Raw genomic sequence first — 17,983 nt, forward strand, 5'->3', positions numbered from 1 at the left:
CTATTTTTGTGTCGTCTGCAAATTTAACAAGTTTTCTTACTATACCAGAATCTAAATCATTAATGTAGATTAGGAACAGCTGAGGACCTAATACTGATCCCTGTGGTACACCACTGGTTACCTCGCTCCATTTTGAGGTTTCTCCTCTAATCAGTATTTTCTGTTTTCTACATGTTAACCACTGCCTAATCCATGTACATGCATTTCCTTGAATCCCTAGTGCATTCAGTTTGAGAATTAATCTTTTATGCGGGACTTTGTCAAAAGCTTTCTGGAAATCTAAATAAACCATGTCGTATGCTTTGCAATTATCCATTGTCGATGTTGCATCCTCAAAAAAATCAAGAAGGTTGGTTAGACACGATCTCCCTTTCCTAAAACCATGCTGACTGTCTCCCAGGATACTGTTACCATATAGGTAATTTTCCATTTTGGATCTTATTATAGTTTCCATAAGTTTACATGTAATAGAAGTCAGGCTTATTGGTCTGTAGTTACCTGATTTAGTTTTGTTTCCCTTTTTGTGGATCGGTATTACGTTTGCAATTCTCCAGTCTGTCGGTACAACCCCTGTGTCAAGAGACTGTTGCATGATCTTGGTTAGCGGTTTGTAAATAACTTCTTTCATTTCTTTGAGTACTATTGGGAGGATCTCATCCGGCCCAGGGGATTTGTTTATTTTAAGAGCTCCTAGTCTCTTTAACACTTCTGCCTCGGTTATGCTAAAGTTATTTAAAACAGGATAGGAACCGTATTTTATTCTTTCCACATTGTGTTTAAGTATATAATACATTGATATGAGTGATGCAATAACACTGTATTGAGATTATTTGTGACAGTTTATAAAAAAAAAATAATAATTTGTGTAATAATGTTATGTCCATTTGCCTTGGCTGCACGCATTTTTAAAATGTGTTTTTAAAAATAAACTTTCATTTTAGTTTTACTGAAAACTGATTGGATGTCAAAACAGCTGTAAGAGTTGATAAAAAAAAAAAAAAAAAAAAAAACTGATCATAACCGACTGGCATCCCTAAAGCACTGGCAGTATTTACATCTGCCACTGTTGAGATAAGCAGCCCCCAGTATCTCAGAGTGCAGTCTGTTTCATTGATACGGCCAGCGGCTTAAACAATGTGGTGTGAAGCACATAAGGTGAAACCTATAGTTTCACAGACTCCAATAATAGCACGAATCTTGGACTACCTAATGAGTCTGTGAAACCACCCTCTGTTGTTTACTGGACAACAATAATTGAACTTGACTGAAAGAATGATAGAAAACAGCTGACCACCAACCAACTTCTACTGTCAACACTGGTAACGGAACTAAACCGAGAAAATCAGCTGTGTACCAAATATGAAGGCAATTACTCAACGTGCCCTGACACTGTGACTCAAACTTAAGTCACATAACCTCTGTGAGGCAGCCATATTAGGTCAAAGCAATGTAACATAAGGAGGTACAACCACGGTTTTGAAATATATATATATCCATGTCTTAAGGTTTCCAGCAAAATACCTCAGACCTCTAAAAGGGTCCAGGATAAGAACTCAACTCAAAATGGAAGTCTGCTACTCCATTCTAGGAAAGAAAACCACACTCAACACAGAAGAAAATATACTATTACTTTTTTTTTTTTTTAATAAAAACACAAACTATTTAAACTCGTGACTGTCGGCTAGACTTTTCTCCAGCCTACTTTGGGGAATTAACTCAATCTCAATAAACCACCAACAGCAACACAGCACCACCAACTGGGAACAGTGCATGAGACAAAACAATTCAGTCATCAAGATGAACAATTTCAAATCAGTATTATCTATTAAATCACTGTTGCCCCTATTTACCAACAACAATATACCCTTTTAATAGAAGTTATTCTCAATATTTTTTTTTTTTTTTTTCTTGGCCATCAGTATTACACGTATACTTGATTTTAGTTAATCACTTTTAGCACTTAATGTTTACAGATGCATGGATTCTATCCTGACAATCTGCTGCCGCAGTAAATGTATGATGTGTCAGTCTGCTTCATTTACATGAATTCAAGGACGCGTACAGCAGTTACAAAAAATCCTAGCAACCCTTGAACAGACAGGAATACATATTTAAAACCAAGAAACAGATAAATAGCTCACTAAGGACATGAAAAGGCTCCCATAAAAAACAACATGACAGGAAGAACATTTTATTTTGTTTGAAGGACATCAAATAAATAGCACTAGAGATTTTTAAGGCTGGAAACTAATATGCATAAGGAATGCAAGTGAAGCTGAGATTTTGTTGCCCATATATAATAAATAAACAAACAAATAAACCACAGTCAATATAAAAAGGAAGCAATTTTCAATGCTGCAGGTGTGACACCAAGCCAAAAAAGTCTACTTACACAGCACTGAAAATGAACATATTCTTTATAAATATTAGAAACAATTGCAATCAAGGTTCTAGAGCAGTAGTGTAGTTTAAACACTGTCAGATAGTTACATCTCAGATATTTGTATATTACTACTTAAATAACTAATGCATATTTTTCAGGTATGTTTGAAACAAAATCCTAAGCGGCCATAGATATTGAAGATTGGCAGCATTGCAGGATATTATTTTTAGGTTTTTGAAATTAAAATAAAATTAATGAAATACAGAAATAAAAGCAAAACTTCCATGGAGACTCACTGAGCAATACCCTGTCAAAACCCTCAGATAATTTATCTTGTGGTAATTTTTCTGTCAATTTGAAATGTTTAATTCCTGAAATAATATATCTTGTGAGATTGACGTGACACGTAAATTTTGATTTTATTCTTTATCTCTAGCTAAACCCTGAGCATACATACAGCAATATATATATATCCTATTTATTAAGACATTTTCATTTATATGCAAAGGCTACCAAGGGAAGAGGGATATTGTGTGACACTGAGAAGGCAGCATGTATATCTAGTGGTACACTTATCAATTGATTGTGTTGGGTTTTCATATTAATTAAAGCATCTGCGCAGTCTTATCATGCGCCTTTTCTAGCCTAACCCCTCTCTTGATGCAGTGAGTATGAGAAGAGAATCCCCATCTGAATAGAACCCAATACCAATTAAAAAGAAAGGGGGTTCACTTTTATAATGTAGCATAAACATTTAAAATATTCAAGGTCCAATAGCTGAATACAATTAATCTGGATTAATGTGTGCTTCATGTGGAGAAAAAGAAAACTACACTTTTTTTCTTTTCAATTACAAATCGTCCACAGAGGTGTCATTACTATTCATAGTTCATAAAAACAATATAATCTAAAAAATGCAACCAATTCCAACATGTCACAGAAAGTGCAATTTAAAAAAATGTACCAATTCTCAATTCAGTTATAAAAAGTATACATCAATACAAAATCCAATAGCAAGAGGGAATAAGATTGTGTAGGCTTACAGGCCAATGTTTGCTTTCATATATTGTGTTTTACGAAGCAAATTAAGTATCTTATTATCTTGTGTCCAATTTTCTGCAATGCTACCAAAGCACAGAATTATTGTGCTGAACATTATAATCCTTTTGTATAGTTAGGGATAAGAAAAATAAGAAAGAAAAGAAAAGTTTAATAATGACTATAATCAAAAGTTGTATTAAAATAGTTTTTTTTTTTTATCTTTCACCAATACTCTGAATAAATAAATTAAATAAATAAATAAATAAATAAATAAATAAATATTTAAAACTGCAGAACCATCTAATCTTGCAATTCCCAGCAACAAAACTATGAAGGTAAGGCTGTGTGCCGAGGTATAATTTCATCTTCATCAGCTTCTGTGGTTAAGAGAGTCATGCCCTGGGGTCTTGAAATGTACACTTTTTGTACCAATGAAGCTTTGGCAGAACTTCCCTACCTGTGGCTCTGAGAACACTTGTGCTTGTACAGTACTTGATTTTATTGTAGTTTTATGTTTTTGGAGCCATGCTGGTAGTAGTCGGTGGGAAAGCGGTCTACGGTGGTCCCCACCATGGAAAAGTTGAGAACCACCGAGTTAAGCAATAATACACCAAAACAGCAACTATCTGTGGATGTGGCAGTCAACTAACACCTGGTCCAAACACATCCCCTCTTGGGGAACAGTGTTTGAGATGTCCCGGGGTAAGAAAAGGGTTGAACTGAACACCCAACACAGATGGTAAAGAAGCAGTTAGAAGTGTGACAGATAGCATTACCATTAGCAAGCTAGCAGGCTAATGTTCAGATTATACAACTCGCGTCAGCTCAGGAAGCTGGTACTTAAATTCCCATTAGAGAGACATGTTTATAATTACTGAGAAAGCTACAGGAGACCTAATTTGCTGAATATGGACAAATTCAAAAATTTATTTCCATCCCATTGAGTCATAGAGTAGCCATGCGATAAGAACTGCACTTGCAGGCACTGGTGACAGGAGACTACCTTGTATCACCCAACATGGGGCACAAATTCATAGAAAGGATGAAAGGGTCCCATAATTGTGTGCAAAACAGATATATATTTTATATATTTTCATCCCAGAACATGTTCTTGTTAAGAATTCTTCAATAATTAAAGAATATGTGCTGCAGGGTGATAAGTGTAATAAGTTCATATTTTCCAAAAAAAATAAATGTGAATCAATAAATTATTGACTGCTGTCTTGTATGAGTTTTTAAAGAGGTACTCGGTAACAGCACTTCCATAAATAATATTACTGGCAGCCAAAAGCAATTCTAACAAAGTCAAAATGTTCGAATGAAGTATGCTCAGAAATGTCCCAGTTTTTGAGGTGAAAGATCATTTTTGACAGTGTTGTTTTCAAACAAACTTCTCTATGTGCACTCATTGGTGAGTTGGGTGCTTAAAATAATTAATGTAACCTTTTCAATGCCTCGGACAAGATCTCTTCTCCTTATTGTTACATAATTAAGCTTATAACAGTGTGTAACCAAAAAACAAATAAGTCTCTGAATCAAAAATAATAATAAACACACAATGAATATATCTGACCACGTGGTAACATTATTTTTATCTAGTTGGGAAGTTAATCTTGTGAGATTCTCGCCAACCGGATTTCTGATTTCCCAAACAAATCTATAGGATACCACTACATCCGTGTTTTCTCTTTTTAGATTATATCAATCACTTAGAGTTGTGTGTTTGTAAAATGTTTTACCTGAGCTTTTAATGAGCAATACAAAAGTGTAACTTTACAGCATGAACACAGACGTTCTATTAGCGTGTCAGTCTACATAAAGGTGAACAAAAATCCTAAACTGTGGATGCTGAACTACATATGAACTCCATGGGGATCCTAATGGACCTATTTCCACTATTGTTTTATTACTCACCATATTATTAAATATAATCAAATCACTGATTAGAGAAAACACCAGACTTAAATGGGGTCATTATTTAGATCTGCCACTGTTTAGATCATTAAAATACCACCCCATGCTTTTTTTGTTACTTAGTAACACACCAGATCATGAACATTAATACTTACATCTTGAAAAAGCCTCCTGTCTGCAGCTAATCGTTTAGAGGCAAGGGTCTTGGTTACGTGGTAAAATGTCAGCAATGCTCTGTGCTGCTGGAGACCATCTTGGACCTTCACAGACTCCAGCAGGATGGGAATCAGTTCTGGCCACTGGCGAGGGCAGTCCAGTCTGGCAACTTTGGCTATCAGCACTGCAATCTGAGTTGCAATCTATAAAAAAAAAAAAAAAAAACGACAATTGGACATTCAAAATTCAGGCTGTTCAATAACTCAAGTAACAAGTCTAAGGTGTCACAAGATGTTGGTATGCTCAAACTTTCACAAAATAAAATAAAAAAATACACTGTCTGGGAGACAAACAACTTTTACTGGGCATGAAAGGAAAATGTTACTGTATTTCAGAGTAGAAATTGGTCTGTTTAAGACAGCAGATTGCCCAAATCATATTTTACAGAAACTTAATTATCCCTCAATATCAAGAGATATATTTCTACCTAGTTTCATAATTGATTCCTGAAAATAACATTATGAAAAATTAATTCCAGACCATTTTACCTCATATGCAGAGGTTAAAACTGCTGACCCACTTATTATCATCGTAAACTCTAATCTAACTAAAGTTACTTACCACAATATTCTTAGCCAATCAAAAGTTCAGCCCCAACTACTGCAAGTTGTGTTATGTACCCAACTATGATTCATACTGCTCCAACATTCTTTCTTAACCTTTCCCCTTTACTTCCAAACCTTCAAAAGAATAAAGAACTCTTCCCTGACAGACCAAAAAGAACAAAAGAAGTAAAATGGACGGCCGAGTCTCATGTACAAAAGCAATAACTGAATTGAGGAGTTGAGATCAAGCCATAAAAGACTCAAGGTTGAGCAGATAGTGAATTTTATCAAAAACCAGAACTGAATTATTTCTGTCCTGTACTCTGGTCAGCCATCTGTGATTGGTTTCATGATATAGTGATCCCTGGTTTTCCATTTCAACTGCCTCATAAAAAAAGTTTGACAAGCAAGTGAGGGGAGCTACTCAATAAAGGAACAACCTGAAAATCAGTGGTAACATTAATGGATACAAATTTTTAAAATTCAGAGGAAATCTTGCTTACATGAATGCCTTTGTTACATTGCTCTAGGACTCACCGGCCACATCAAAATATATATTACCTCCAACTATTATTTAAAGGCTGTTGAACCAACAACCAACTATCTATTCTCTTTTTATAGGGGAAGTCTCTTTGGGGCTTTTAAGATTATCCTATTCCTTCGAATTTAAGATGCAGCCCAAACTTCCCACCCTCAATTTTAAGAAAAAATAAAATTCAAATATGGGCATTTACAAAGAAACAACCTCAATTATGCATATAAGAAATGCTACAAGTCATCTATTAGGCATGTTGGTAAAGCATAAAGTAAATAAACATGCCTGTAACAACAACAAATCTCTCCTAGTCACCATCCTCCAAGTTGGAGGAGTCCTCTTTATTACTCGACATCTCCCAGACAATGTCATCTTCTGTTACGATGAGCTGGTTAGATATGTAAACATTTTTGAAGGAGTGCGCCACGCCTCTGTGTTTATGAAATCCCATGCTTTAATAATCCACTCACACAAGCGGGGCAGAGGTGCACAGCGCATTCGTCCAGTTGCCGTCAGTTGTTTTTCTCCGTTCTCAAGCAATTCCTGATAAAGAAAATGGCTGCCTGTATGTCATGGATGATTTGAGATCAGGCAGTAAAGTTTTTGTTCATCTTTTCTTGGGCAGTTGCCTCTTTTGTTGCCGATTTTAATACACGCATCAATATACTATAATTTAAGACGCAGGCCATTTTTGAGAAGAAGAAATTGGTTTAAAAAGTGCGCCTGAAATTCGAAAGAATACAGTAATTATAAATGTATAATTACATTTGTAAAATTGCAAATAAAATCTGGAAAAGCATGCTTTCCTTTACTTGTCATAGCTATCCATAAGATATACAAGATCTGACTGCTGCGCCGAAATTCCTGGCACATTGTGCTATTGAACTCTCCAGTAACGAAATGACATTGCAGAGCGACAGAAGCTCTTAAAGCACCAAAGAACAGTCAGCAGCATACTGTAGCTCTTACTAATGGCACTGAGCAAGAGGCAGCACATACGTTCACACAGACTAAAAACGCAAGGGGCGTACCATGATAGAAAAAAAGAGCAGAGCGGGGTGTAGACACGACTGTCTCTCTGCAGCTGTAACTTACATGACCTCAATGTCAGCCAGGTGGTCAGCAACACATTTAGCATACCAGGTTACTACAACCCTGCAAACCACCTCCCATGCTTTCTAACAAACAAGGGCTTGACACTGCGGAGGGGCCAGCTTTATATTTTTCTTGGACCTAGAGAATCACAGAACATATCTGTGTAATAAGTATGAATCCAATATGTTCTAAGCCTACATTTAGGTCTTTGTCATCCGGGAAACAAAAAAGTCACATCACCCTAACATGGCAGCCATATACGGTCACAGGTTCTAAGTGCTGTTATGTTTCCTGCAACACTGAACATTTGAATGGTTTATTAGATATTACCAGTAGTCGTTGAATATTTACTGCAAGTGTCTTGCTTAAGAAAGCTGATGCTCCTGTATGGGGATACTGGGTTGTGTTTGACTGCTAAATATTGTGACATCCACAAAGTATAAATGTACTTTACATTAGCACCCACCTTCCCCACAATCACCATTTATGACTCACCTGATTCACTGGTTCGTTAAAGTTAGTGATAAGACCTGCTCGCAGCGAGGACTTCTCTTCCTCTGAAAGAGAACTACAATAAAAACAATTATTCATATTAGAAACGGTTTACTTGCTGAACAGATAGTATATTTCAAACTTCATTATACTTCTACATATGAAATCTATAAAACTGAGAAATAATCTTGAGTTGAACCTACAGTACATTGTCCATTAGTTTGTTCAAAATATCAAAATGACTATTTCCATGTATCATACAATTTAAAAAGCCCAGCAAAACACTTGAACACTGAAATATTGCATTTCATCAGAACAATATATCTTAATGCCGATGCTTAAATTAAAGCATCAAAAAATTCCTACGCTTCACTGGCAGAAACAGGTAAGCATTAATCCCTGGTTGGAACCATTATCACATTTATGGCCAGTACAGATCATCACTTCATTTGCAGTGATGGGCTAGTATGCTGCATCATTGTCTTTCCAGGTATAATTTACTACCAGACAAGCATGGAAGACAGGAAAAACAATTCATTCATTTTTTTTTTTTTTTATATAATAAAAAAAACCTGCCTGGAAACATTAACTAATTTATTTTTTCAATTTATAATTTCACATTTTGATCAGCCTATAGTGCTCATCTTTGCTACAACTGTAATTATTGAAAAAAGTTCAATATGTCACTGATATACATCCCGTCCTAGCTGTAAATAAACATTAGAGCAATCATTGCAAGTAATCAAGTAATCATTAACACATACATTATATAGATATTCACTTTAACCATTAATATCATATACAACACGTTGCATAAATAATGTATTTTTAAAGAGTAAAACGTTGCCAGAGAGGAGTAAAATATTGATTGAACCGATTCCCAAAAAGCCTGACAATTACTGGAAATGATGGTGTAGAGCCTTGTGAATGAATACCAGCGTTGTCTCCTTCATCTTCTCTGGAGAGAAAATGTAATTTTATCATACAAATTAAATGATACTCTTCATCTCAAACAATCCCCACAACTACAGTTGATATCATCTTATAACACCTAACCCCTATTAATCTCTCTCTCTAGGTGCCGCCCCTTCGCAACAGAACGCCCCGGCCTTTTGAGTCCGTTGGCCAGATGACGTATTTTGTTGAGTCGTTAGCAGGCTGCCCCACTTTCATAGGTTAATTTGATAAGTGATGTTATACAGCTCCTGAAACTAAAAAACATAACAGGACAACCTTACCTACCACTTATCAGCTTACTCGGTCTCCTTTCTCACCCTTACAGTAGCCGTCTAGTCCACTCCACAAAAGTGACCTTTTTCTCGTCTTTTTTTGTCTATCCCTCTTACTATTAAATTTACTTAGTTAAAGATTTAAATCTATTTAAAAAAAGGAGAAATATGTGCCTTTGAAGCTTATGCTGTACATTGATTGCAACAGACTCCAAATGGAATAATACAAAAGTTCAAATCTTGTTAATTCAGGAGTTTGGTATGGTATGCTTAAAAACAGGATTCAAGATGGTAAATCAGAGCAAGGCACAGCATGTTATGATACGATATGTATCTCTCATTTGAATCAATTGTGTAATCTCCTGGTGGACACGGACATGGTTTTTTGCCTTTGAGGACATGAAATATTCTGAAATATTTGGATATTTGTCCCAGCACTACTGGCTGGTTTCAGAGACCCTGATTAGCACTAATCTTGATACACCCTGATGATACCCTAGATAAGGCAGTCCACTATTATTGCTAATCGGGGTCTGTGAAAACAGGAATAAGATCATTAGCAAGTTACAAAATCATTAAAAAAGGGGGAAAAAATTTAATTAAAACTGAAAAAGTAGGGAATAACCTTGGTAAATAGTGTTACAGACTTCAAGAAAGCTCCATTTTAATTTATTTAACATAAAAACATCCTTAAACTAATCTAATTTGAAAAAGTAACAAACTGCATGATAGTAAAGAGCATAAAACATTGAAGGAGAAGACCAATTATTATTATTATTATTATTATTATTATTATTATTATTATTATGTTGTATAGTATGAAGTTGATTTATGTATTTACTTTGTTTTTAAATTCAAGAAAATATAATAGATGCTTGTAATAAACTCACTGTGGAGCAACTCGTCTCCAGTAGCGTTCAATCCCGTTCTTGAAGTATAAAACAGCTAGCCATCGCACATTTACATCAAGCGAGTGATTTGTGAAGATATTCTGTCAAAAAGTAGAACAAATTGTTACTGGCTTTTTGACGTAAAAAGGTATTTATACAATATTAAGGCTATTCCAGTTACTACGGAAGAGCCCTAGGGCCATGCAAGAAAAATAAAAAAATTGAAATGTCTTTAAAACTCAATTTCGTCTTTAAAAACACGAAATGTCGACATTCTACATACCAGCTGGGTCTGGGGAAAAGCCAGAGGAGGCGGAACTCTGAACTCTTGCTGACAGCATAGCTGCCTGAAGCCTCAAATTCACTTCCACCAGGTTTTAATAAAGTCTAAAAGGTATTTTCTAGTATGAATTCATTTTCCCACATATATTATAGAATCATATTTGTTTGAAAAAGCAGCTAAGGTTTGGAGTAAGCATGTTTTACACAGGATTGATCAATAATTAATCTAAAGTTTCTCTTTAGGCAATATACAGTGTTTAATTAAGGCTGTTTTATCAATAAAAAGCTTCTTGCCCCATTTGATAATTTTTATATTGCATAGACAAATGTCTCTTTGCAAAATACATAAGTTTGGTGCAATGCATATTACGTATTTCTATTAAGTATTATAATGACATCACCAAAGGTGTCTCTAGTCATTCAAAGTAATTTCAATTTTTTTTATATAGTGTGCGCACATATATCTAAAAAAATAAATAATGTTTTGGGGCAATGCATTTTACACACCTGCATCCAGCATGAAAATGCCCAAACTGTTTTATACATAAACGAAGGGTGCTTACAACCTAATCTGAATGAAAGTTGCCCGAGTTTAAGTTATTCGGTAAGATGGCATGAAAGAGCTACATGAAGCACAGATCTAGAAGGGGAGGATGAACGTCGCACCAAGACAAAAGTGCACGAACGGTGCACAAAAGCAATGCAAAACCTCTTGAAAAATCTCTATTCTGCACAATAAAAATAATAATAATTACTATTATGAGTTTTCATACTTTAATATTGTGTGGCATAGTCTGTAAGATGTTTCTCGTTGCCATGCTGGGGAAGGTTTGTCTTTGTCTGTGCGCATTTATATTAATTAAAAAATACGAAAACATGCAATTTTCAGTTACAATGTATCAGTATTTACCTGGGTTATGTATTGCACTAATAGTTTGACAATATGCTGTTTACGCACATGCACTAATGATCCGTAAATGCAATCTTTTTTGTGTAGTTTGCAAATCAACTATTTTTCCTAAGTCCATACAATATAATACACTTGGCATTATCCTGGGGCAATGGGTTTTTTTTGTTTGTTTTTTTTTTATATATAGAAAAGCCAGACTTAATGGAGTACATAAGAACATAACAAAGTTTACAAACGAGAGGAGGCCATTCGGCCCATCTTGCTCATTTTGGTTGTTAGTAGCTTATTGATCCCAGAATCTCATCAAGCAGCTTCCTGAAGTATCCCAGGGTGTCAGCTTCAACAACATTACAGGGGAGTTGGTTCCAGACTCATTTCTGACCCCTGGTCCTTGTTTCTTTTTTCAGGTCGAAAATGTCCCCGGGGTCGACATTGCCAATACCTTTTAGAATTATGAATGCTTGAATCAGATCGCCGCGTAGTCTTCTTTGTTCACTATATAGGGCTGCGGCTGGCTTGTTTTTATTATTGGATACTGGATAATGGATACCTTGAAGCAATATGTTTTTCATATAGGAATTACACCTTTGGTGATGCATTGCTCCAAACATATGTATTTTTTCAAAGAGACATTTGTCAACACAGTATAAAAATTATCTAATGGGGCAAGACGCTCTTTATTGATAAAAGCCTTAATTAAAAACTGTATAGCCTAAAGAGAAACGTAGATGAATTACTGATCAATCCTGTGTAAAACATGTGTACTCCAAACTTTTGCTGCTTTTTCAAACAGATATGACTCTGTTATATATGTGGGAAAATGAATTAACTTTATTAAAACCCAACGGAAATGAATTTGAGGTTTAGCAGTGCTGTCAGCAAGCGTTCCGCCTCCTCCAGCTTTTCCCCAGACCCAGTTGGTATGTAAATGTTGAAATTTCGTGTTTTTAAAAGGGAAAATTGAGTTTTAAAGACAAAATGTCAAGTTTTATTTTTTTCTTGCATGGCCCGAGGGCTCTTCCGTAAGTTACAAACCCATTACAGACACACACAGTACTGCTGCTGGAAGTGAAATAAGCATTTAGTTATTCACATTAAACTATTCTTTCAAAATGTTAATGAATATTGAATTAGGAATTAAAAATAAAAATCTATATAAATTAGTACCTTATTAAAAATAAATCTCAATTTTTTAAAAATGGCATCCCTTGAAACTAACAGACAAACTCATTCCCTCCAAATGCATTAAAAACACTGACTTTTACTGAAGGAGCTTTTGTTGCAATATATTGCTCCGAAGCTGGAGTGCTTCATTAACAATTTGTATGTTCCTATTATTATCTCATCATTTATGAATGCTGGAAATTACCTGTCAGTTAACTTTTGCTTAATGACAGCAGCACATCGTGGATTGATCTGCTACAGGTGGGTCAACCATCAATCAAAATCAAATCGTGTCACAATTAATAATAGAAAAGAGTTTATCGTTATTTAAAATTAGCTCCTACTAGATACCAAGAGTCTGTCCTAGAAGGCACTTTGCATCACATCCTGTGTATAATGGAGGACTAACGCCAAGCCCACAGAGCAATATTCTAAAGCTTCCTTTTTTTAAAAAGCTTTGTTCTTAAATATCATTTGAGTTAAGTCTTTATTAGAAATGTTAACACACCTAACCCTTGGGCTTTCTCTATTGCTCACAAAAGCTAGATTAAATTTAAAATCCCACCATCATTTGGAGTCAACATGAGAGTCCTTCTGTGTTAAAATCACCCAAATTCTCACAATCCACTTGACCTTCACACAGAAAATGTTCACAAAATATTCCTATCCACGTACAGTACTAACTGCAAAATAGTTTACATCAGTTACTTGTGGAATAATCTCTACGCAAGTGTAATCAAGTATTTCTGACCACGGGTGGTATCTCCCATAAACACAACCCAAGGTGAATAGCAAATGCAAAATAAGCATTATACAATTAATAAGCATGTATAAATTAAAATCATCCTGAATACAAAACAAAAAGTCCACTAGGACGGACGCTTGGTACCTCAGATCTCATTTTAAATAAAATATTTTAGAATACTAATCTAATCATTCATATATTGTCTCTAAACAGATAAATCCACGGTGTGCTGCTGTCATTAAACAATAAGACATTAGCATACACAAAGGACGACAGTAATAGGAACCGTGTCTCGCTTGACAAAAAAGTTACAGCTGCTTAAAGCACACCTACCAGTAGCACAGAGTAAAAGCCTGGCTGCGTTTCCCATTGCTTGAGCTGTTCCTCTGCTGGTTTCAATACAGCGGTATCCTGGCTGGTGGCCTGGGTCAAGGCCTGCAGAACAATAGTGCTGGCACTGTTAATGTCCATGGATAATCTATTTGGGACAGAAAAAGAGACAACCATGTATACCTTTTATTTCCTTTCGCTTCTATCATTAGCCATGCTTACTTACAATTTTTTCAACAACTTCTAAAAGTTGGATTCCTGAATCGATGTAGTTTTGGAAGAGACTACTCAGTGATGTGCAACTGTAGAATCTGCCACTGTCAAACAAAGAGGTCACATGCCACAAACCCCCTCAATAGAAAGTAGGGATTTTTTTGTGTTCAAAATAAAAGGCACAGATTTTATCTCAGAAACCACAGTATCTGATGGTTTCAAAGTACCTGGATATTGGAGCTGGCTATCAAACAGAATACACACAGTTTTCTAAAGGCCAGCACTTAAATTAAGTTGAGCTGTTTTTGTATCCTATAAACACGAATGCAGATTGCATTAAAAAAATCATGCTCACTTAAAATGCTAATCACACTGCTGCAACAAAGACCTTCCATAAGCCAATACATTATTCCTATTAAGTGATTATAATGAAGAAAAGTGATTAATTAATTATGAGTGTAAGTGATGCATAGAATTGGGGTATGTTCCCTCAAGATTCTTGAGAGTTGTTCTTTTTTAATTATTATTGTGGGATAACTGATTGCACGACAACAACAAAAAAATGTATTTCAATCATTCCAAAACAAGTTTATTTAGTTTGCCTAGTACCATATATCAAGATTCACCTAATCTTGTGGCTAAGAAACTTCAAGAATAAAGCAATGAGTGGAAATCCGATTACACAGTATTGCAAAAAAGAAAAAAAAAATAAGAGAAACACTGACATCTAGTGGTTTTACTTTGTGGAAAATCACAAATATTTTCCAACTGCAGAGGCCATGTATATTAACTGAAGGAAAAAAAAAAATCACAAAGATAGTCATTAAAGCATGACTTGTCAAAGTTCAGGGATGGAAATTTTAGTAGTTTCACCCATTCCAGGTTTTACTAGCAGCTTGATTAGCCACAGTGTATAGGTAACAAGCTCATGTGCATTAATCTCAATTAAACAACAAATCTAAATGGTACGCTATACTTTCACAACTAAGCATAGCACTGAACTCTACAGCAGTTAAACAAATTGGCTGCACCAATATGTAAACCATAAAATGACGGGGGTCAGGAACGGCAATACAATGCAATCTGAGCCTTATTTCCATCCCTGAGCAACGTGTGCACCACTTACATCTTACCTTTGTATGGTGTTTCTATGCTGTGAATGTTTATAAACCTTTATAACAACTGCAAACCACACATTCAGTTGTGAGACTACTTTTTTGTCCTCAGTGCTCCATTCCATTGAGTGAAATAGATCTGTCCATGTGATTTGTCAGATGAAAAGTGCACTGTCAACAGAGTGTATGCCTCAGTAACCTTTGAAAACAATATGAAGTCACAATGCTGAACACTATGTATCCAATTCAAATAAGCTGGAGTTCTTTTTTGTGCCTTTTTTCTTCAGAAAAATAATAGATTAATTTGTTGAGTTACAGCTCAGTAGAGGGAAAATAATAAAAGGTCCAAATATATGAAAATGAACAAACCACACATTTAGTTTTTTACTGTAAAATCATTTTACAACAATCCACTGTGTTGTTTACATCCAGATTCAGAAATGTAAGTTAGTTTATTAATTTACGTAACTATAAAGCCTATAAAACAAATGGCAACTTTTCAAGCAATTACCAGAAGATATTTTCCAGCCATGTAAAGAAACAACAACATCAAAACAGTTTTGATTCAATCAACTTGGTGAAAATTGCTTTACAAATTTAACAACCAAGTAGTAAATTGCTTGGTTGTTTCAAGAGTTTAAGAGATTAGGTGCGAGTTCTTTGGGCCATTACCGAATATGACATTAAATTTACAGATATTGTTCCTTAGATTTATCTTTCATGTAGAAACCTTCCAAAGCTATTGTGCTTCAAGTGCATGACCCCACCCCTGCCCCAGGGATGGGCTCAGAGGTGGCCATGTCATCTGCTGCAGCAACTCCTTGTTTTTCAACCAGACCCCTTAATTGCCTCTCACATACAGTACAACAAAGTTAAGTTATGACTGCCACCACATCAGCTTGTACAACGCCCAGCCTGGAAGCTGACAGCACCGTACACTCATGAAGAAAAATGCTTCAAAAGCAGACATGTCCGTGTCCCTTCAATCTCATCAGCTATGTTGGTCGTAGAACTTGGCATGTTTTAAATATCTACCTCCCCTCTACATCTAGATCTATTTATTTATTTCAATGCACTGTTGGTATAATGGCTATTTCCAAGAATGTACATCAATTAAATATTAGCCATTTAAATTGATAATACTGCTAAATCAAATAATTGTGTCCTCACATTAACCATCTATAGTAATCTCAAAGACCAAAATATAATATATTTATATGTCTGGCATTGTTATTAACCAGCACACTGTCTAATAATTATCCAAATCAACCTAGCTGAAGTCCAAAAGTGATTTGTTAATGTATTAGTTCAAAATAGATATGGACCAAAAGGCCAGAATCATACATTTTTAATAATCCCAAACAACTTTCAAAATTACTGGATGGTTAAAGATGCATTTAACACACCTGGTTCTTCTTCAAATGGTCAATTCTATCATTACTTAATTTTAAACGCAAAATGTAATTAAAAGTAAAAATGTCCAGCTGAAGTGGATGATCAAGGATACTATAGATATACAAACAGCAGCATATTCAAAGGGTTCATTCAATTAGAGGGCACTGCTTCATTGTTGAGGAACATTCAGATAGAAGGTCTTTCTTTAAAAAAAATCTAACATGGACAAAAACAAACATTACGGTAAAAGGTTAAATATCTTGTTTACCGGATAAAAAAAATGCACAATATATAAATAGTTCTGATAAAATATTTTAATTCAGAAATAAGGCTTTAGGCTGCTTACATGTCTGTATTTTGTAGGTCACACTACAAAAGAAATGTGTAAAAACAGGACCAATTAAAGCATGTTATGAATTTATGTCAGTCTAGCAGGTGATTATAAGCATTGTTGTGCATGTTCTCCCTTGATGCTTGCTGCAATGGCATGGCATGTTTTGTGTGTGTTTAACACAAAAGCACAGCAGCATAACTCAATTTCATATTTTTGGCCTCACCAGCTTATTTCTAATATTAAACTATACTGTCTATATTTAAACTTTTTTTTTGTATTGTAAAGTGCTAGGCCATTAACAGTGTTTCTAGGGGGTTGGTTTGAATTTGAGCACATTAAGCCACGATAAGCGTTTTTCACATTCGTTTTTTAGGATGTCCCACTTTAACTCCATGACAAAAAAAAGATTTAAGTCTAACGTTTTTCACGTGTGGTGGAAAGTAAACACTTGTAAATAAACTAGTAGCATGTGCGTATGATGCATAGGTCAGTATACACACCTAAATACCGAAACCCTATGGCGATTTTAACTGTTACAATGTAATCTGAAGCATATCAAACAGCCCCGTCTCATACAAATGCTGAAAGTCGTGCCACAAGCAGCGATTGTAAAATAAATAAATAAAAATGAGTACACTACACAGTCTGGCCTGGCCCACAACAATTGGTTGTCAGAACTGAAACTACCTACCGTGAGTGTTTGTATCAGTATTTTTATGACAAACGCTTACCTTTTTTAAAAATCCAGTTAGTGAATATCTCAAAGTAACAGTGTATCACCACTGACTATATCAAAAAGTAATCTGTACGAACGCCTGCAAAGGATCGCCCCGTCCAGTACGGAGCCAGCGCGCGGTGATGATGTAGGCTTTACAAGCACGTGCTCTGTACACAAACAACAATTCTCCAGCAAAAGAGAGCGTGCATTAGCCAGTGGGAAAAGTTTCAACTAAAGTTTAAGGTTTAGTGCAAATTCATAACTTTGACAGGGCTTGGACAACTAATGGAGACATGAAACAATTCTGCAATAATCGTTAAAACCATTTGGTATCAGTGAGGGGGCGGCAGTGGCTTATTCAGCGCATATTTTAAATTGTCAACTGGAATTCAAAATTAGCAATGCTTGTATGCCTGACATATGTATGTCGTAACTGC

The 17,983-nt window shown here is 35.4% G+C and overlaps 1 protein-coding gene across 1 annotated transcript in view; it reads right to left on the minus strand.

The window, feature by feature from the left end:
- LOC117400116 (importin-11) overlaps positions 1–17,823 on the minus strand; it is a 180,769-nt gene extending 162,946 nt beyond the window's left edge. The window contains exons 1-5 of the mRNA XM_058990140.1: positions 17,560–17,823; positions 13,775–13,919; positions 10,341–10,441; positions 8,225–8,297; positions 5,494–5,697 (exon numbers count right to left, since the gene is read on the minus strand). Of these exons, the coding sequence (XP_058846123.1) occupies positions 5,494–5,697; positions 8,225–8,297; positions 10,341–10,441; positions 13,775–13,912 (516 nt within the window). The 5' untranslated portion in view covers positions 13,913–13,919; positions 17,560–17,823. The remainder of the gene's footprint in view (positions 1–5,493; positions 5,698–8,224; positions 8,298–10,340; positions 10,442–13,774; positions 13,920–17,559) is intronic.
- Positions 17,824–17,983: the final 160 nt, after the last annotated feature.

The sequence above is a fragment of the Acipenser ruthenus genome, chromosome 2 (assembly GCF_902713425.1).
Source record: "Acipenser ruthenus chromosome 2, fAciRut3.2 maternal haplotype, whole genome shotgun sequence".
In the NCBI taxonomy this organism is placed as follows: Eukaryota; Metazoa; Chordata; class Actinopteri; order Acipenseriformes; family Acipenseridae; genus Acipenser; species Acipenser ruthenus.